The sequence below is a fragment of the Syngnathus leptorhynchus genome, chromosome 17 (assembly GCF_054491065.1).
Source record: "Syngnathus leptorhynchus isolate UIUO chromosome 17, UIUO_Slep, whole genome shotgun sequence".
Classification (NCBI taxonomy): domain Eukaryota; kingdom Metazoa; phylum Chordata; class Actinopteri; order Syngnathiformes; family Syngnathidae; genus Syngnathus; species Syngnathus leptorhynchus.
In genome coordinates, this window is record NC_141211.1 from 7,765,426 (window position 1) to 7,785,958 (window position 20,533).

Below are 20,533 nucleotides of genomic sequence, written 5' to 3' on the forward strand. Positions count from 1 at the left end.
AATGCCAAGAAAAGCACTGCAGTCTTCTCTCTATATGTTTCCTTTTAACAAGACAGTGAGCAGGTTTGAATCTAATATGACTGGGAAACCTTTTGACCAAAAAACAAAATAAAACGTCACCTGAATGGTTAGAGCTTCATGTCTGGACCTCAGGCAAGCCTCCTTGTGCTTTAATCCTCCAACTAAGATTAGAAGGATCAGCATGCAACTTGGTTTAGGTGTCCACTTTATCTGCCAGAGTGTAATTCTTGCCGTATTCATTCTAAAAGGAAACAAAAACAGCGTGACGAATGCTTTTAAGGACTGTGAAACAAACAACTAGATAAAATATTATTCACCCCACCTCCCTTTTTTGATTACAGTATGAATTTGAATTCAATTGAGGTTTTCCCTTCATTTTTTTAAAAATACCTTCGCTTCCATACAGATTATTATTTTTTTTTTGTGGACTGACAAATATGACCTATCTCGTGAAGTCCGAAGTTCCATAATAGGATGATTGGCAACCTATCCGTTGACCTCTATTTGGCATTTAAGTCAACAGTGCGCTCTAGTGAACAAAATTCAAACTGCAATCCACGAGAAGAACAAGTTGGTACATGCGGAGCGCAGAGCAAGTTATACTATTGAACAGCCCAAACATTGAAAGCAAAAGCCTTTCTTTCTCCAAATTTCTTGCATCTTTTTCCAAGTTAATTTGTTAAGTGAATACATTTCTATTGTGAACACGTAGCACATAAAAACAATGACTTGAACAATTTCCAAAACTAAATTTTCCACATTGAATCACCTGCTGCCTGTCCAAAAACTATAGGAAGAATTATTAATATCTAATTATTTTATTTAAATGCTACCTCTTTTCCATTTCCCAAGATAAAGTAGAAGTGGTATCCTGATCACACAAGGGATACAAAAAAAAATCAACACCTGTTAAAATATTCAGTTGTTTTACAGAGTTCAGAGTTGAATACTAAATAAAAAGCAAATTGAAAGCACTCCAGCTACATTAGTTTCATAATATGGTGCTTAAAAACAAAATAAATAACTATCAGAGAATGCAATTTTCAAGTAATCATCCCAAACCAAGAATTAAGACTACACCATGTGACTAAACAATGCAACAGCAGCCGAAGAGTAAGTATCTACTCGTGGTCCCTCATTTAGACGCTATGGTTAGTAACCATGGTTACCATGCCATTGTGCCTCACTGGGTTACGTAAAAGCATCATCATGTTATGTAACCGCTCTGCAGCGTGTTCCCTTGCTGCACCACCGCACTCGCGTCTGGCTGTTTTGCCTCAGGGACTTGATTTTGTTTGCCAACGGACATGGCCCCAGTCATTCATTCAGGTAAGACGCTAAGATGCTTTTTGCTCGTCTTATGTCGATCATAACACCGCACTGCTCATTTTATTTCTGAGCTACAATATGACTGTGATAGCTGACTCGCTTTGCTTCCCCCCTCCCATCACTGACCATCTATAGAAGAAAACATCTCATGTTTCAGGCGCTTTAAAGTATTCTACTTGCGAGACTGCTCTACATTAGGAATGCAAAGAACGTACATTTAGAACATGATTCTAATCCTTGTCGCTACTCTACTGTACATATTTAGACCCAGGGTCAACATGCGCATGGTGTCATTACAAAAAGTATTTTGGGAGTAAATTGTAAACAGGCCTTGTACGGAGTACACTGTGAATTGTATTGCCGATACTTATTATTAAGTTAGGCTGGAACAACTCGGACATAAATTATTGACATTAATGGATATGAGCACAACAAAACTAGCAAATTGTTTGCTCCAAAACTCGTATTGCAAAAGTTTTCAAAGTGTGCTGCCTTTAAATGTTGAATCTACCTATCAAGATAGATCAAGTGTTCCTTATGAACAACCGCTTGCAAGCAAAGAGTCTTAAGCTGAATTCAAATCAGATGTCTCTTTTAACAAAATTGCTTTGGGAGTTGGCTTAATGCGGCAAAGCCAGGCAGGCAGCATGCGGGTTTTCCCTATGTGAGTCAAGCACTCCACCCCCCCCCCCCCCAAATATTAAATACATCACTGTCATCAAACTATCCAGGTTTCTTTTCTACAGTTGCTATCGTGCAACCGACTAGTCAAGGCATGAATATTTCCTGACACAGAAAAAATCAGATTTGTCCAATGTATGCATGACCATATAAATAAAAGAGCTTTTGGAAGTGTGACTTGGATCACTATCATATATGCTTTATACATCCACAATATTATTGAAAGTATTGCCACAGTTACATTGATTTTTTTTTTTCACTTAACCATACTAAAATAATGAACTAATAACTTCTGGATTTCGCTTAACATTTGTTATTGTGATTTGCCATTTGTGTATGCAGAAGATACCAACAAGGAGGGGAAGGAATGTACAACTGCACGACCGAAGGGTTTGGAGACCATCGCACCTCTGGTCTGCTCTGCCGAGGAGAGCCCTGATCCAATCCCTGCTGAGGTACAAGGGATCATTCCCCACTGGATCAACGGCAGCCTCCTCCGAAACGGCCCGGGCAAATTTGAGTTTGGAGACACTCAGTGAGTTCAACCAGAGTGTTTTTCAGTTCAAAGGCCCGCACCTGAAAGTTTTTCTTCCCCGACAGTTACAACCACTGGTTTGACGGGATGGCCATGTTGCACAAGTTCAAGATGGAGAAAGGCCAAGTGACGTACACGAGTCGGTTCCTGCGCAGCGACGCCTACAAGAAGAATAGCGAGCGGAATCGAATCATGGTGTCTGAATTTGGTACCGTCACAATGCCTGACCCTTGTAAAAACATCTTCCAGAGATTCTTCTCTCGTTTTGAGATGATAAGTGAGTATGTCTGGTGTATTATTGTCAGTCCATAATACCGTATTGGCCCGAATATAAGACGGTGGTTTTTTTTGCATTGAAATAGGACTGAAAAAGTGTGTGTGTGTGTGTGGGGGGGGGGTTGTCTTACATTCGGGGTCTAGACATTATACCCATTCACAACGCTAGATGGCGCCAGATATCTTGAAAGTGAATGCTGAACTTAACTCCCCAGGCCAAAGCGAACACCTGTCACGAAGAACAAACATAAAAATAGCGGTAGCACGAAGATGAAAAAAAAAAAAATAGCAGTAAGAAAGAAAAGAGAAGAAAATAAGAGAAGAGATAAAAGAAAATGGAAAAACAGAAGCCATTCATTTACAAATGTGATTGCACTTTAGTTTACATATTTAAATGTTCAGATATTAAGATGCGATAGCATGATTTGAATGAGGCAAAATAACATGCTTTTTCTCTCGAATATATTGTTACAATCATTTGTTTCAGATGTACTGTAATTATTTTCTGTATAAAAATTTAATTTGGTGTTCAAAAAGTCGTTTTTCAAACTTGAGTCTTGAAAAAGAGTGGGTCGTCTTCTAATCAGGGTCGTCTTATATTCGGGCCAACACGGTACTTCTTTTTTAGGGCAAAACAAAATGTGCTCAGGGCAAACTGTCCCAATACTTTTATCCATGTTTTGTACCATTATTGTTGTAATCCTCTACGGTTGTCCATCATTTGCAAAACATGCAAGGATGGTATGTAAAAAAAAAAAAAAAAAAGTTATAATGCAGTGGCGAAATATCCTAAAACATTTTGTGTTTGATTCTGTACAGTACACTGTGTTATGAAACAGAATGAGGTGCAGTGCGGGAACCCGGCCATTTGTTGACAGACTTCTTGGAGTCATGACCTTCAGAACATACATCCCACACGTTCACGCTGAGTATTTGCCTGTTGCAGAGCCCACAGACAATGGAAATGTCAACTTCGTAAAATACAAAGGAGACTACTATGTCAGCACAGAGACCAACTTGATGCACAAAGTCAACCCAGAGAGCCTCGAAACACTCCAACAAGTACGTACGCAAAACACGATCTATTTAAAACTTTCCTCTACATAACAAAATAAATGACCCCCCAAAAAAAACTGAAGTGTGGATCATAATAGCTGCTCTGTTTTGTAGGTAGACTGGAGCAAGTTTGTTGCCGTGAATGGAGCCACCGCCCACCCTCACTACGACCCTGACGGCACCTGCTTCAATATGGGCAATTCTTATGGAGGCAAAGGTTACTTTGCATTCTGTCTTGCCTTAAAAATCAAAAGTGTCTCCATGCTCTGAAAAATGCACATTTTTCAGGAACTACGTACAACATAATTTGTGTACCTCCTGAGAAGTCAAACGCCCAAGACACCCTGCAAGGCGCCAAAATTCTCTGTTCCATCACGCCTTCTAATAAGTCCCAACCGTCATACTACCACAGCTTTGGTAAGTCAGCACATGGCGGGCGGCCAGTACCGCTGGTGCTTTCTTCTGACCATCCTTCTTCCCTCCAGCCATGTCCAAGAACTACGTGGTGTTCATTGAGCAGCCAATTAAAATTGACCTGATGAAGATCGTCACATGTAAGATGAGGGGCAGAGCCTTCAACGATGCCGTTTACTGGGACCCCAAGCTGGAAACCGTCCTGCATCTTATTAATAAACACACGGGCGAGGTCAGAGGTCACAGTCAGGCTTGAAGGATCATACAACTGGATTCAAATCTAATGCCTTCTTGTTTCCTCAGGCCAGCCCGGTGAAGTACTTTGCCAAAGCTTTCTCCAACTTCCATCAGATCAATGCCTTTGAAGAGGACGGCTTCTTGATATTGGACCTGTGTTGCTCAGACGACGGCCAAGCCCTCGACATCTACTGCCTTCAAAATTTACGCAAGTCGGGAGAGGCGCTAGACGAGGTCAGCTCGCTGTTACGGAAACATTTGCTCGTTGTTCTTCGTGTTAATACTTGACACATTTCGTTTTCCCATTAGGGACACTATTCCACATCTGATTTGTGTCTATATGAAACAAACGTGTACAAACAACTTAACTGCTCTACAAGATAATGATGTCATTTGGATTTAAAAGAGCACACCTCCGATTGTTTTCATCCAGGTGTACAACAAGATGAGCAGAGTTTTTCCTCGCCGCTTCGTTTTACCTATGCATGTGACGGATGACACGCCGACCGATCAAAACCTGAACACTCGTCCTTCCAGTACGGCAACATGTGTCAAAAAGAGCAACACGAGGGTAAGTGTGGCTTCATTCCGAGCGACTCAACTGTTCCCCTTCGACTTATTTGAACTATTTACAGTATGAAAGGTTTTGCAATAAATCTGCTTTAAGAGTTAGAAATGCAGCTCGACTCAAAGAATTCAATTGAGCCAGAACAAAAATTTGCAGTCCTGAACTCACACTGAATCTTTTGACCACACATGACAACGCCACACTGATCCATCTCTTTGTCATCAGGTATTTTGCCAACCCGAGGATCTCCATGGTGATGACCTCTCGCAGTACGGCGGCCTGGAGTTCCCCCACATCAACTACGAGCTCTACAACACCAAGCCTTATCGCTATTTCTACGGATGCGGCTTCAGACACATGTTTGGAGACTCGCTTCTTAAGATGGACCTCAACCACAAGACGCTTAAGGTGTTTGCCATGATGCAATGGAACATAATGTTGTTGTTGCAACATTTTTACATGGCTCCGATTTTGCTCATTCGTTCTCAGGTGTGGTACCAGAAGGGTCTCTTCCCATCAGAGCCGGTTTTTGTGCCCTCACCAGACGCCGTGGAAGAGGACGACGGCGTCATCCTCTCTGTGGTTCTCTCCCCCTCACAGGTAACATAATGAGAAATATTTTTTCCATTTGTTAGCTAATTGTGTCAAGGAAATTGCAGGTGTCAATCTTCCAATGAGTATTTCAATGACTGCGTTCAATTAAAGTGTTCAAAAACTTTTGCACAATGTGTCTCTGCTAGTTCACCAATATTTGTTTTGCTTTGTTTTGTTTTCCTGGGCAACATTAGGATAAAGGCACGTTCCTTCTGGTTTTGAATGCCAAGACCTTTGAGGAGTTGGGAAGAGCCAATGTGGCAGTCAACATGCCCTACGGCTTCCACGGTGTCTTCAGCGCATCTGTTTGAATGAATACGTGACAGTACATAAATGACATCAATAATAATATGAATCCAAAAACGCTAAGTAAGTACGATGACTCATTTGTTTGTATTGTATTGAGGGTAGTGGGCTGATTTGCCACTTTATGCCTTACAACGCTACACTGCTCTGTTACCAAATGAAGACCATTTTTATTGTGCCAGTTTTTTTTTAGGATTATTAGTGACACAGTTTTTGTATAAGCGCAAAACTACTACAGCTCAAATACACCACCAGCCTTCCTTTTACAAATGTGCTTTCAAACAATATAATTGGTGTATCTTTTCTATGCAATTCTGATAATAAAATAAACTAAAAGTCATCTTGTTCGAATTTCAATTACATTTGAAGAAGAAAAACCGAATGGTATGTGATGTGACTGAACGAGTGTCAATCATTTAGTTTTTGTGTGACCTCATTTCCACACTCTGTTACTAAAATGGAATGGATTACGTAATGGAGATGTTATTCAAAAACGCCAATGTGTGCTCAGCAGTATTCATCACTTCAGGTGAGAGCACACTGCAAACATGTCCACAATGAATAATGCAGGTAAGCCAATTCCATTCTAAAAATATTGTCATTTTAACTAATATAACATGGAAGAACTCTTCTCTTTTGCTCATGTAGTCATAAATGAAGGGAACAAAACTGGTTTTGCGCTAGCCGACATTCACACGGAGAATCATTGACTGCACAATAGCAATGGTAGAGAAAAACGTCCGGTTAGTTTGATGGTTATAAATGTATACAATGTTTGTGGAGAGAATAGATTTGACAGTATTTCATCCTTCGTAATATTATTAGCGAGCCATTTGCGTGTGCAGAAGAATCCAACAAGGGAGTGAAGAAAGGTTCGGCTATACGACCAAAGGGGTTTGGAGAGCATGGCTCCTCTGGTTTGCTCTGCCGAGGAGAGCCCTGATCCAATCCCTGCTGAGGTACAAGGGATCATTCCCCACTGGATCAACGGCAGCCTGCTCCGAAACGGCCCGGGCAAATTTGAATTTGGAGACACTCAGTGAGTTAAAACCAGAGTGTTTTTTTTTATTCAAGGGCCCGCACCATAAGCATTTTCTCCCCGACAGCTACAACCACTGGTTTGACGGGATGGCCATGATGCACAAGTTCAAAATGGAGAAAGGCCAAGTGACGTACACGAGTCGGTTCCTGCGCAGCGACGCCTACAAGAAGAATAGCGAGCGGGATCGAATCATGGTGTCTGAATTTGGTACCGCCTCAATGCCCGACCCTTGCAAAAACATCTTCCGGCGATTCTTCTCTCGTTTTGAGACCCATCCGATATGTAAATATTTCCATCAGTAATAGAAATACACTCATACGCTGAGTATTTGTCTGTTGCAGAGCCCACAGACAATGACAATGTCAACTTTTCAAAATACAAAGGAGACTATTACGTCTGCACAGAGAGCAACTACATGCACAGAGTGGACCCAGAGAGCTTAGAAACACTCCAACGGGTACACTGCTTAACAAATAAGAAAATGTACACCGAAAATGCTGACGTAGCATCCTGTTGACTGACATTCGCTATGTCATCTCATGTGTCCCAAAGTTCCGGCCACTGAGAAAATGCATTTCTCTGCTCTGCTTTGTAGGTTGACTAGAGCACGTTTGTTGCCGTGAATGGAACCGCCGCCCACCCTCACTCCGACCCTGACGGCACCTGCTTCAATATGGGCAATTCTTATGGAGGCAAAGGTAAGGCCTCAGCAAAGTGTCGGTACAAGTCACAAATGTACTTTTTTCAGGAAGCATGTACAACATCATACGTGTACCTCCTGAGAAGATCAATGCTGAAGATACCTTGCAAGGTGCCCAAATCCTGTGTTCCATCCCCTCCACTAATAGGCTCCAACCCTCCTACTACCACAGCTTTGGTAAATCAGCAGATGGCGGCCAGTACCGCTGGTGCTTTAATCTGAGCAGCTCTCTCCACCTCAGCCATGTCCAAGAACTACGTGGTGTTCGTTGAGCAACCAAGTAAAGTTGACATGAGGAAGATAGTCACAAGTAAGATGAGGGGGCAAGGCGTTCTGCCAGGCCATTCACTGGGACCCCAAGCTGGAAACCATCATGCACGTCATCAACAAGAGTACGGGCGAGGTGAGAGGTGGCCATCAGGAAGGAGAACTCACTCAATGAGGTTTAGATCTAATCATGTGGATTTGTCTTCCAAGGCCAGCCCAGTGAAGTACTACACCAAAGCTTTCTTCAATTTCCATCAGATCAACGCCTATGAAGAGGACGGGCTTTTGATGATTGACCTGTGTTGCTACGATGACGGCCAAGCCATCGACATCTACTCCCTTCAAAAGTCGGGAGAGGCGCTAGATGAGGTCGACTTTGCCGATTATTATGATGTCATCATCCGTTCTTTTGTCAACCTGCAATCTATACAGGAAATATTGAAGAACCTTTCTTCCATTCAGCCATACAAAAGCTCAAGCAGAGCTTTTCCTCGCCGCTTTGTTTTACCCCTACATGTGACCGATGACACGCCGATTGACCAAAACCTGAACACTCGTCCTTCCAGTTCAGCAACATCGGTCAAAAAGAGCAACACGAGAGTAAGCAAGGAATTTCACTTAAATCCGATGCAAGAGTCAGCTGAGCAACTTTTAATCGCAATCTAATCCAAACAAAAATGGAACAGACTTAGTTTACCAAAGGCTAAAATTCACGCACCAGATATTCTGCCAACACGAGGATCTCCATGGCGATGACCTCTACCGGTACGGCGGCCTGGACTTCCCCAACATCAACTATGAACTCTACAACACCAAGCCTTATCGCTATTTCTACGGTTGCGGCTCCAGAAACATTTTGGGGGACTCGCTTCTCAAGATGGACCTCAACCACAAGACGCTTAAGGTGTTTGCCATGATGCAATGCAACAACAGAGCTGAGATGATGCATTTTTTTCAAATGCTTTTGAAATATTGTCTCTTTGCCTATCTGAACATCCCTTTCTGCAATCATATTCATGTTCATGTGAGCTCAGGTGTGGCACCAGAAGGGCTGCTTCCCATCTGAGCCGGCGTTTGTGCCCTCACCAGACGCCCGAGACGAGGACGACGGCGTCATCCTCTCCGCGGTTCTCTCACCTTCACAGGTAAGATGTTTTAAGAAGGACGAATATCTTTTCAGCGTGCAGGTGGTGTAATATAAGGTAGAAACGTAAATATGAGAGTCCACAGAGCCCCTACTTATTGACAAAATAAGGCATGATGGTCAAGGTCACCACCCAAAAAATTCACTGACTACACCTGTGTATTTCGGAGACTGAGACTCTATGCTGCGCTTTCGAGACACAGAAATTAGAGTTAAACAAATAAAATTTTGGGTTGTGTTTGCTTGTCCAACTTTAGGATAAAGGCACATTCCTCCTGATTTTGAATGCCATGACGTTAGAAGAGTTGGGAAGAGCCAATGTGCCTGTCAACATGGCCTATAGCCTACATGGGCTCTTTAAAGCATCTGCATCTTGAAGATAAAATGCACAACAACTGATTAGACGTTATGACTTTTAAATCAAATCAGGCATCAACTTCATCTCCCTTTAAAATGTTTTCCTTAACCTCAGGCAACCTTTGCTTGAATTAGTTTAAGGAGACGAGAGGAATGTTGTTGGATAGCCGACTCTTCAATTCCGTTTTATTTAAAGCTCAGTTATGCTCAATCTTGCGCAAGCAAATGAGATGAATCCAAGAAAAACAGTCCTTTGCTTGACCAAACAGCTGAAATGGTTCCAAAAGCAGGCCACAAAGCCTTTCCTCATATGCAAAGTTGATATTTTCATTTTACATCAAACATGTAAAATTCATCAACTTAATTGCTGTTTTTCCTAAAAGCCAGACACACGTACAAATGGGGAAAACGAAATAAAAGAAATGAATTTAAAAGATGTGCTTGCTAAAACTCGTTTTTTTCTTCGTCTGTGTAGATTCTTAGTCATGTTAATCGAGGTTGAATAAAAAAAAAAAAAACTGCACTCTTCTTGTGTGTTGAATTTGTTATGTTGTCTGAAAAAAACGCAATGCAATTATTTCATTGATGATATTCAGCTCAGCAAAAGACCACAATAATATACTAACTACCCTAGCCTAGCCTACAGTGTACTAAAGAGGCAAGTCCGCACACGACCGTTAGAGGGCAGCATGTGAAGCCACACTCATCTTTCCAGGCTGTGAGAAAATAGTGGGAGAAAAATTCAAATCCAAGTGGGAATAAGACAAATTTGGCACATATTGAGTGGATTGTAATTTAGTCAGTGGGACTACATATAGTCAACATGCAAATAGGGAGTGGTTCTTTGTGGATCGTCTTGCATCTGAGACAAAAAGGAAGCAGTTGCAAGGGGGATCATTCAGACCTGTGACTCTTTAATAACATGACAATCTGTCGCCCACTCACTTGAAAAAAACATCAGAGAAGAATGGAACTGGTTAATTGCTTCTTAACAACTGAAAACTGCTGGTGGAATGCTTTAGTGAAAGCGGTGTCACATTGAATTAATTTCAAGCAAAATCCCAGCAGGGGTGCAATGAGACTTTTTGGGCCCCCTGAAAACATAATACATCACGCTCCATTAAACAATTATTATCATGTTCTGGTGTGAGAGATCCTCTCAGCTACAGGATAAGATTTTCATCCTGGATTGAACTTTGCGATTTGTAGTTGTGAACAGAGAATGTTTTACAGACTACTCATTTAAATCATTTAAAAGATGCAGTGGATTGTGCATTTGATTATTTTCTGCATTTTTTTTTTTTAAATACCACAAAGCTTTAGCATCATGAACTGGTTTAAATAGAGGTTAATTTTCATTTTACCACTTCTGCAATTTTCATTACACCACTTCTGCAAAAGTACAAATAGAAGCATGAAACAATTGTTTCAAAGCAAACAAAATTACAGTTAACATTTAACACAGATTTTGTTACAGAGACAAACGAAAAGATTTTTCTTTTGACGAATAAAAACCCACACAGAACTCTTACATTAATTTATTGTTTTTACATCTTCTGACAAATTGCAATTGCCCTGTTGACATGAAAAGTCAAGATCTCAATATTAAAAAAGGAATAACTGAATCTGCTTCACATCGAGCATACACACTGTGTTTCAATGATACTGCTCTTAAAATGAATTCAGCCGATGAGGAAAACACCCGCTTTTCACCGCGCTCCACATTCTCTTCCGATAATGATGCACATGTGACCAATCTCATTTCCTATTTGCGCTCGGTCTGTTTTCACTTACTCCAGACTGACTACAGTGCATGTGTGTGAACGTGCGCCCCTCTGACCTCCAAGTAATGTGCACTGTGCGTGATGCTCACTACCCTCAGCATGTACCTCGCCAAATTCCCATCATTCATCCATTTTCTATATTGCTCAATCAGGGGAGCGGGAGCCTGTCCCAGCTGTTCGGAAGGCCGACTGCATCCCGGACTGGTCACCAGTTAGCCATAACCAATCAGTGTAGTCAGCCAAATGTAGCACCACGCCACCAGTAACCCAGTCGGATTCCCGTTAACCCACAAAACATGTCTGACATATTAATCAGGTCTGTGGGGGGGGGCACGACTACTGCTCTCATTGGGCTGTGTTACGCTGCCCGACGGCCAATAAGAGAAGATCGGGTTCTCTCCTTCTCCTAGCAACAACGCTCCTTTTCTCCACAGCAAAGCGGTGGACAAAGTGACACCCCTAATTTGACATGATGAATAATTGCAACTTAATAGGTTTGCAGCAGAAGGTGGGAAGGGGCAGTTTCAACGTTTTAGCGTGGCGAGATGATACAATTTCTGTCGCCCGCTCCTTCCTCAGCCTCCTCCTTCTGCTTCCAGGCAGCTCCTAATACATCTTAAAGGAACAGAGCCGCATATTTAAGGTACTACACCCCCCCGCTCCCTCCCTTGTCCAGAGGCATTGTGGGTGATCATCTGTACTTGTTGACCTCACAGTGCTTGAATGGTGGGGCCTCTCTCAGGAGGGAAAAGGAGTACCTTGGCACGAACGCTGTGCTGGCCTTTAAGCCTGTTTTATTGAGCCAAGACACATAGTTTGTGAGACAAATCTTGCTGCACACCACCAAATAAATACATCACCAAAATAAGAATGATCTCATCTTAATTTACGCACAAATGTACTGTGTATAATCTGGGCGTGTTTACTTAGCGTATTAATGTCAACAGGTTTTATTTGTACTCGTTTGCTGAGATGTAAAAGGAAAGAAAATCCAGCAGATTTTGAGATACTGTAAGGCAGCAAAAACATTTTGGGTTTGATTACAGCGGGGCTTTTTTTTGCACCTATTGCCACGCTACAGAAGTGTACTTCAAGTGACTGTCTGACCCTTGACCCCCATCACATTCCTACCGTCGCCCCACCGGGACTCGCAGGGGATCAGCGCACATATTACACAGTCCCCAAAATGGCCTCACAAGGAGTTCATAAATTGCTGTACTTTTTACTCTGTGTGAGTCCCAACTACAGTAATATACCAATCATCAAATATCAAACGTTTTTATATATTATATTGTGCACCATGCAATATATTAAATGTTGGGCTCTTTGACCTTGTACTTGCAAAACCATGCAAATGAAGCGTTAGCTCCCACTGGTTCAAGGTCAACGAGGGTGGTATGCAGAAACTACGGCAGGCTGAGGAACAGATAATTACCTACGCATATGACCTGCCGGCCTTTTTCGGCATCCCTCATCGTGCTTCTCAATTGTCTCGCAGCAGGAGCGGACCACCCCCCCCACAAAGCTCATTTAGCTGCTTTCAATGAGGATGAGGAAAAAATGCTCCCTCTCGCTTTGAAGTCCGTTCAAGAGTGCCGTGCGCTCGGGCCCCGCCTCCAGTCCGGACCATTGGACCGTTACTGTACTAGCTGCTCAGCGCGCAAGCACCGTTCAACCTTACGCGACCCTTGTTTCGCACACCCGCCCTCCCGGAATGTGACTTTTTTTAATATTCGCCCGCGCTGTGAGCACTCAAATTTGGCAGTGCGGCGTTAACACAAGCTGACACCACAGATTAGCCAAAGACATCAGGAATGCTAAGGCCTTTTGGTGCCACGTGGACTCTGGCCAAAAGAGACGTTGGTTGCAAAGGCCACAATAGAAAAATGGACACTAAATTCTGTTCTTACAACAATTTGGATAAGGGTGTTTTTCTGTTTCTGGAAAGCTCTACAAAGAAGATTGTTTCGGCAGACGCACTCCAAAAATCTTGAGTTGCCATATGACATCAAGTTGAGAGGATTTGAATTGAAAACAAGGCATAGTCGCCCACTAAGAGTTGAATCCCTCCTCATCCTCATCAGCAATGTGTCGGCATTCAAAGCAGATCAGCCGCGGAGCGTCTCTGAGGATTCAGCTACTGACCGCACTCTCAGTGTTTCTGCCATGAGCAGTGCAAATAAACACCGAGGATTGAAATTCTACCGGAGTCTTTTACAATTTCTTCCCTCATCAAACAGGAGATTGTGGACGCAAGCCCTGACGAATGCAGAACTGCTTCGTAAGGAGAAATGGGTGAAAAGATGCAGGCAAAGGGCCGTAAATGGCTGAGGGGGTAAAACAGGGGCCCCGTTTCATTTCTATAGCAACCTGGAGGCTATTATCATACTTTACCTTTATTAAGAAAGGACTAAGGTTGGCGGGGGGGGGGGGTCTAAGTAGGGCGGTCATTGTGGTGGATTTTCTCTCTTTACAGCAGGAATACGGAATGAGAGCGTGAATGAGTATAAAAGGGACTTTGCAATGGTGAAAGACACTTACTGTAGAGCTTAGAAATGTATTTCCTGTTCTAATATACAGCCATGGAAAAGAATAAGAGAGCACCCTTCTTGTTTCTTCAGTTCCCTGTTCATCTTAAGATGCATTTGTTTGGACCGGTATATTGATGATAACAAAACCAGCTCGCTAGAATTCAATTCAATAGCTGATTGAGATTTTTTAAAAGGTCTTCTAAATAATACCCCAAATCAATCATTCAACAGTTCTTACATAAATAGCTAAGGCCTTATAAAACGCTGCTTTTAGGTATTCCATGTTTTTTCTTTCTGTCAGTTCTGTGCTTGACACACTTTTAGTGGCACCAGACATTAGAATGAACAAAGAATTGAAGAAAATCATGGATGACTTCATTTTTTCTTTGCTTCTCTAACATTTGCACTTTACAGTAATACCATGTAGAACTGATGCTAGGCAACACATTTACCTGACTGTTTCCACATTTGTCAGTTATAGCAACACACACGCACACACGCACACAGGCCCTCATTAAGTTTTCTTGGGGGGGGGGGGGGGCTTTCAGTTTAGTATGCAGATAGTTAGCTGGCACTGTCTGCTTGCCGCTGCTACAGCTAAATTGTGTGTACGTGTGTGTGCGTGTATGTGTGCGCGTGCATGCTGGGTTAGTGTGACAGTACATTAGCAAGCCAAAGTCCATTCGCTCCGTCCCCAGAGAGACCAGCACGGCCATATTAACATTCTTCTCAGAAAGGCCACAGGATCTCCTCTCAATGCTGTCTGACTCCAAACAAAAGTTGTGTGTGTGTGTGTGTGTGTGTGTGTGTGTGTGTGTGTGTGTGTGTGTGTGTGTGTGTGTGTGTGTGTGTGTGTGTGTGTGTGTGTGTGTGTGTGTGTGTGTGTGTGTATGCGTGACAGAGAGACAGTCTGGCGGTGTATGCAAGTGTATGTAAGATGAGGAGGAACAAACTGCAAGAGTAAAACGAGGGAAAGGGGCAAGAGTAGGAGGAGCTCATTGTATCGTATATGTGCAGTATTATATGTGCCCATTACTATCCATCACAACATGTCTATAATAAAAACAGCTATTTATGTTATTTATGTTTCTGACTTGGCTCATGTGTATTTAAGTCAATAGATTATTCCACTATCCATAAAAACATAACCACTGCTTTAGGTTAAAAAGTGTTATTAAGAATTACCCAACAGCTTGTCTACACATTTACTTATGTACCGTTTTCTATTTTTGCCTTTGAACTTTCATGAATGTGCTGTGCTGCTTTTAAACAAGCAGTAATATGAGAGAGGGTCTTGGTGATTATACAGTAACTAGCATCGCTGTGTGCATCACTGTCACAAGCGCTAGGTAGCAAGTGTAGACAATTGACTTCCTACGCATAACTCCAACATCTGGTCTTCATTATTCAGAGGCTGAAATTTCATGTGAAAACTGCACCTTGTCATGCAATCTTTCCGCTTTACTTATTCTTGGTTACGGCAAAGATGAAGCTAACGTGTTGGAATACAGAAATAAATGTGTTACATAATTATAGCACTTTTTCAATAATAGTATTAATAATAATAATAATAATAATAATAACAATAATATCTTTGTAACAGTACATGGATCAAGAATCTCATTTCACATGCATACTTCAGCATCAGTCTGCTTGCTGATAGGCTGGTGGATGTTTTTTTTCAATTGACATATGGCAGTTGCATTGGTCTGATCGCTATTGTTTCACAACTTGTTTGATCCGTTTTACAACAACGCTTAATTTTCTCTGTAGCATACATTTATGGTGCCTATTGTTGTTTTATCAGGAGAGCAGTGACTAATATTTATGTTCTGGTAAGGCTATGGTATAAATCTAATGTAAGGTGATACATTGATCCAATGTTGATTATGCTAAAGGCAGGATTTGATTTTGAGTTGGTTTGTTTGAGCGCTGCAGAGGCGAGCGCTAACAAGATGGCGGCGGTCTGCAGCAGAAAGACTAGTGAGCTCTGTCCAGCGAGGGCAGTCCAGGGGAGCTGCTGATGGCACCCAGATGCCAAGTATCACAGTGATTTGAAGCATGTCCATTCCACAGGGCGGGGTGGACCCAATGGCGCCCTCCCCTCCCTCCCTCCCTCGCTGGCCACCACCTTCAACTAGAACACTCCATTGCTCTAAACAATAGAATCGCTGCCTCCCAGACAGAGCTGCACCACTGCAGTGATAAGGGAGCAGGAAAAAGGGAAAGTGAGAGGAGGGAGGGGGGGGGGGGGGTGTGCACATAAGGTAGAAACACCTGCCTCTACTTCTGCTGCAGCAGCCAAAAGCAGGCGACACATGCAAAAAGAAAGGACTGAGCCATCTGAGGGCATCTCAGGACGCCAATGCCGGTCGAGAGAGGATATGGCCGGCGGGCATGCTAACATTCGCTTGTATGTCGCACCCTCATAGAACATAGTATTTACTCATGTTATCATAAATATGAACAAGTTCCCTCCGAGTGAAACTGTGAAAAACAGTAGTGACTAGGGTTGGGCAAAACACTGAAATCGATTTGAGCATCTCACCATCATAAAAACGTCAAAATGTTTTTGATTATTTCTCTGCAGGTTGGCTTGGAGAAATGGCTACTGCCTGATAGGAAGGAATGCATGCTCCGCTGTGTCCCTGAACACACCCAAATATGGTTCCTCCCCTGTAACTACTGATTGTTGAGCTGTTTGCAGTTTTCAACAACGTGAGCAAGAGAGATTTTTTTCCATCTTTAATTTGAAGGTATTAGTCTTCAGTGTAGAAGTGGGCACAAACGTGATCAAGCTATTTTTGCGTCATTCTCATATTATGGCGATTCATACTCATTTGTCGAGAAAGCTTTTTTTAATTTTTACCATAGGAATTTTACAGTCATAGTTTTGTGACGAAAAAAAAAAAGGTTTCTGGCTCAGGCAAGGGTTAGGTTTGTGTAAAACTCACCTTTTATGGGAAGACATTGCTTAAACAGTCAAAAAAATATATTTCTAACATGTTTACTTTGTCGTTAAGGACATTCTTCAGATTGTTTATCATCATTTGTTGGCATAGTGTACACAAGAGAGCTTGCAAATCAGATTTTATGTGAAAAGTCTGAAAACGCAAATGAGAACATTGACATAACTGTCCACACCAAATCATCTTTTGAACAGAAATCGGAGCTACCTAATTGTGTTTACGACATCATCAGAAGCCACCACAGACAGCCTTGAGACAGAATCACTTACCTGCTGGGGTTGTCATGCTTCGAGGTTTCTTGTGGCCGCATCCTCACAGTGAATTTAAAAGAAGCTGTAGAATTAAAAGTCAATAAACATGTTAAGTGGTGTGATACAATATGGCGTTACATAAAAGCCATCATTGTGTCACACACATTTTTCAACCACCACAGTATAGGAGTAGAAATGAAATAATCCCCACAGCACTGCTGTTCACTAAAAGATTGTGACAAGATTCGTCCGAAACAAAAGAACGATTCCGAGAAAGGTGCTAATAGGAGAGCAGGAAATGAAGACAGTGAGATCACAGAGCAATCAGAGAAACAGACATTTGCCTCCAGACACATTTCGACACACAACAATGGTTTCGGGAGAACTGAGCACTGAGGCAACATTTCTCAATGTGCCATGGTGGCTGGCTCCATTGAAAAAAGAAAAAAAAAAAAAAAAAGTGCTGCTTATTCTTACGACACAATTTGACCAATGAGCGAAATCCCATTGTCAAATCACAGAAAACATGCACTCGTGTTCTATTCAGGAACATTTCCTGTTCTGTGTTGCCATATGGGAAATTGTTGGAGGTGGATTGCATTCAAAGATGGTCATTGTCATGAGGTCAAACACACGCGTACCGAGCTTTAAGTGTCACGCTCTCAAAGGTACTTTGTGTTGCTCTCAAAATGAAACATAGAGGCCACTCAAGAGTCATGAAGCTACATTAGACAATATCTTTTAGATTTCAGTTTCCACAGGTTGTGTCTATACGGTCTTTTAGGTGGGCTGTTGTTGCACATTACAATGTGCAAAGCTGTTTGGGCAAATTCACAAAAATGTTTTTGTGGCCAGCATTTGCCATATCACCGCACCCCGCGTGGACGATCCCTCCATCTTAGTCACGTGTCCTTCATAGCCACATTCCTCTATCCATCCCATCCCTCCCTCCCTCCTCCAGCCAGCACCCCACACGCTGTGCTTGCCTCTGGTTCCGTAACCTAAATGAAACGGTGTTCTTTCATTTGGCCCGCTTCGAGCTCTCACTGTGCGGCCGGCTCAAATGACCGTTCCCGGCCATCATCACGCCTGGCTTAATCAACCGTCTTTGTTGCGCTTTGTGCCATTCCGCCATCTTTTTTTGCCTTGGGTTTGTATTATGATCAAAAGATGTGTGAGCGCCCCTCGCAGCTCCCAAGAACCCAACCCGTGCACATCACAGCAAAACGTCACAAGTTAGGGTCTCAGGGAATGAGAGAGGTACAGATTGCTCCTATCTGGCCCCGGTTATGGAAGATCATCTGCTGGATGGCTTTGACTGGAGCAGACAACGGCACTTCCCCTTCTCTGTCTTTGTGCTCTGCCGCACAACCTTTTGCCACTCGAGCCCCATAGTAAGTTTCAGACCCAGATTATATGCTTGCCTTCATTAACAACGTGGACAATTCAATTTGATGCTGAAGCTCCAAACCGATGGAGGCGGTGAGTCGCAAGCAAACAAAAAGATGATTTTGAAACCAACAGCAAATGACTGCAGTCGCCGCTGAATCAAAGTCTGCCATCCACACCCAGACAGACATCGCTTATCACATGACATTCATGAGAACGGCTCCGCTTCTGCGTATTCGAGCTCCTGTGCGGCTGCAAAAGCTCAGAGCGAGCAAAGAACAGCGTGGTGGGAAAACGCATAAAGCTTGTAAATGTGCGCTCGCAGGTGACAAGGGCATGAGCAGCACGGATAGAAATGATCTGCCAGGACAAAAAAAATACAAAAAAATAATGTGGGCTCATCATTATCAGGTCTTGCATTTTGCGTAAAGTATCTGCAGAAATGCAAAGCTTGTTAGGCCACAGAGCCTGCATGTGCTCTCACTTTCTGAAGCTCATTCAGACAGCAGGCAGTACGAGGAAGGATAGGAGACGACTCACCCGGTTGACTGCTGTCTCGATGGCTGCCGCAGTCATCTAGCTCTGTGAGCCTCTCCATCGCTCAATCCTCGCAGAGAGAGGAAGAGCATGTGGCCCAACAAAATGGAACCAAAGGAATCTATATGAGAAATGGATGGCAAGAGAGAGAGAGAGAGAGAAAAAAACATTTTAGGAGCGCTTGCATGGGCGTTGTTGAAAATGGATGAGAGGAGCACATGGAGCTGCTTTAGCAGATTGCTGCTGTCTCGCCGTCTGCTGCTCAGACATGCAGGACTGTACCATGTGCGGCCAGCCACAGAGCCACAGCGAGAGCCACACAGAGAGAGGCAAAGAACCATTACAAAGGTTACATTAGGTGAACGAGAAATGAAGTTAAGCGTACGTTTTGAGGAAGCAGGGTAGAATTACTGCTTGTGTAAATGTACAAATTATGAGAGACTACAGACAGCTAAATCCACTCTTGTTATCAAACGAAAGAATTCCTATGTGACGCTTTGCGGTTCGCAAAGGCAAGCAGAAGGGAACAAAGACTACGTCAATGAACCCATGCAGCTATTGCAAATGCATGACAACTCATGAATAAGAGCCAGGAGAAATGAGGCAGTGAGGAGTCAAGAAATACAAGTCTTTTGTACGCATGCCACTAAGTTGACAGCCGAAGCAAATGCAGGCAGAAAGGCGCTTCCTCGTACAAACGAGCCATTCAAATACACGTGGATGCACATCTGCCTTGAAAACAAACCCAATTTCTTGGCATAAAAAAAGGGAGAAAACTAACGCCTGTTGCTGTCCGTTGGTCCTCTCCTCTCTTCTCCCGTACGACGGCAGCTCTTCTCTAGCACTTGCTGATGTTGCCCGGCTCTTCCGTCTTGCCATATCACACCTCCGTAGTTTGTTCCCTAGCCTCAAAGACTACAAGCTCAAGTCCCTGAGATCGAGAAACTAGGGAGCCTCACCATGCCTCCTGCTGCATGGAGCATCAATATAGCCAAAGGAGAGAAGGGGAAGAAAAATAAATAACCTTTCATTTCCTCACAGCTGAAATCACTCAAGACTCAAAGAGTCTAATAAATGCAGCAAAGGAGCGATAAAGAGGGAGGGACAAAGAGAAAGACAGAACATCTAGAAATACCTCAGGAGACAAAAGAAAAACAGCAAAGGATATATTTGTCTTACAACCCGTTCCTCTTGTCATATCAAATTAAAAAAAAAAAAACATCTGAAATCTGAATCCTTCCCGGGTCGGCAAGTCCGTTTTGTATTCTGTTCCTGTCTGTCGCTCTCTCTGTGTGTGTGTGTGAGAGTGGGTGCCTATTACAGCATGTGTGGAGAAAAGGAGGGCGGGAACATGACGGGGAACACAACTGAGGGATGAAAGGAGGGCACAAAGGAGAGAAAACGTAAAAATGTGGAAAATTGTACAAGGGGGAACGTATAGCTGCAAGATGGAGCTGATGCTCTTAAACTGCAGCACGATTAAGTGCCGTAAATCAGCAGCGAGGGCTCGTGAGGCAGACAACATGGTAGGAGAGCAAGACTAAC

At 42.9% G+C, this 20,533-nt stretch overlaps 1 protein-coding gene, 1 long non-coding RNA gene and 1 pseudogene across 3 annotated transcripts; 2 read left to right on the forward strand and 1 right to left on the reverse strand.

Moving 5' to 3' along the window:
- Window positions 1–157: 157 nt before the first annotated feature.
- On the reverse strand, window positions 158–19,947 carry LOC147043575 (uncharacterized). The gene is made up of 4 exons (XR_015068730.1): window positions 19,770–19,947; window positions 18,992–19,109; window positions 17,081–17,144; window positions 158–262 (listed from the first exon to the last, which is right to left on the reverse strand). It is a non-coding gene; the product is annotated as an uncharacterized LOC147043575 (long non-coding RNA).
- Window positions 1,267–6,317, forward strand: LOC147043576 (carotenoid-cleaving dioxygenase, mitochondrial-like). 2 transcript variants are annotated; one of them, XM_085936225.1, is made up of 12 exons: window positions 1,267–1,350; window positions 2,374–2,566; window positions 2,632–2,843; window positions 3,789–3,904; window positions 4,013–4,115; window positions 4,187–4,315; window positions 4,384–4,544; window positions 4,616–4,783; window positions 4,983–5,120; window positions 5,343–5,525; window positions 5,607–5,717; window positions 5,906–6,317. In XM_085936225.1, exons 1-12 carry the CDS (start codon window positions 1,329–1,331, stop codon window positions 6,020–6,022), a joined length of 1,653 nt encoding a protein of 550 aa, XP_085792351.1. In that variant the 5' UTR covers window positions 1,267–1,328; the 3' UTR covers window positions 6,023–6,317. The 2 variants fall into 2 exon arrangements, with proteins under 2 accessions (XP_085792351.1, XP_085792350.1); XM_085936224.1 differs by having other exon boundaries at window positions 5,343–5,717.
- Window positions 6,923–9,547, forward strand: LOC147043577 (carotenoid-cleaving dioxygenase, mitochondrial-like; annotated as a pseudogene).
- Window positions 19,948–20,533: the final 586 nt, after the last annotated feature.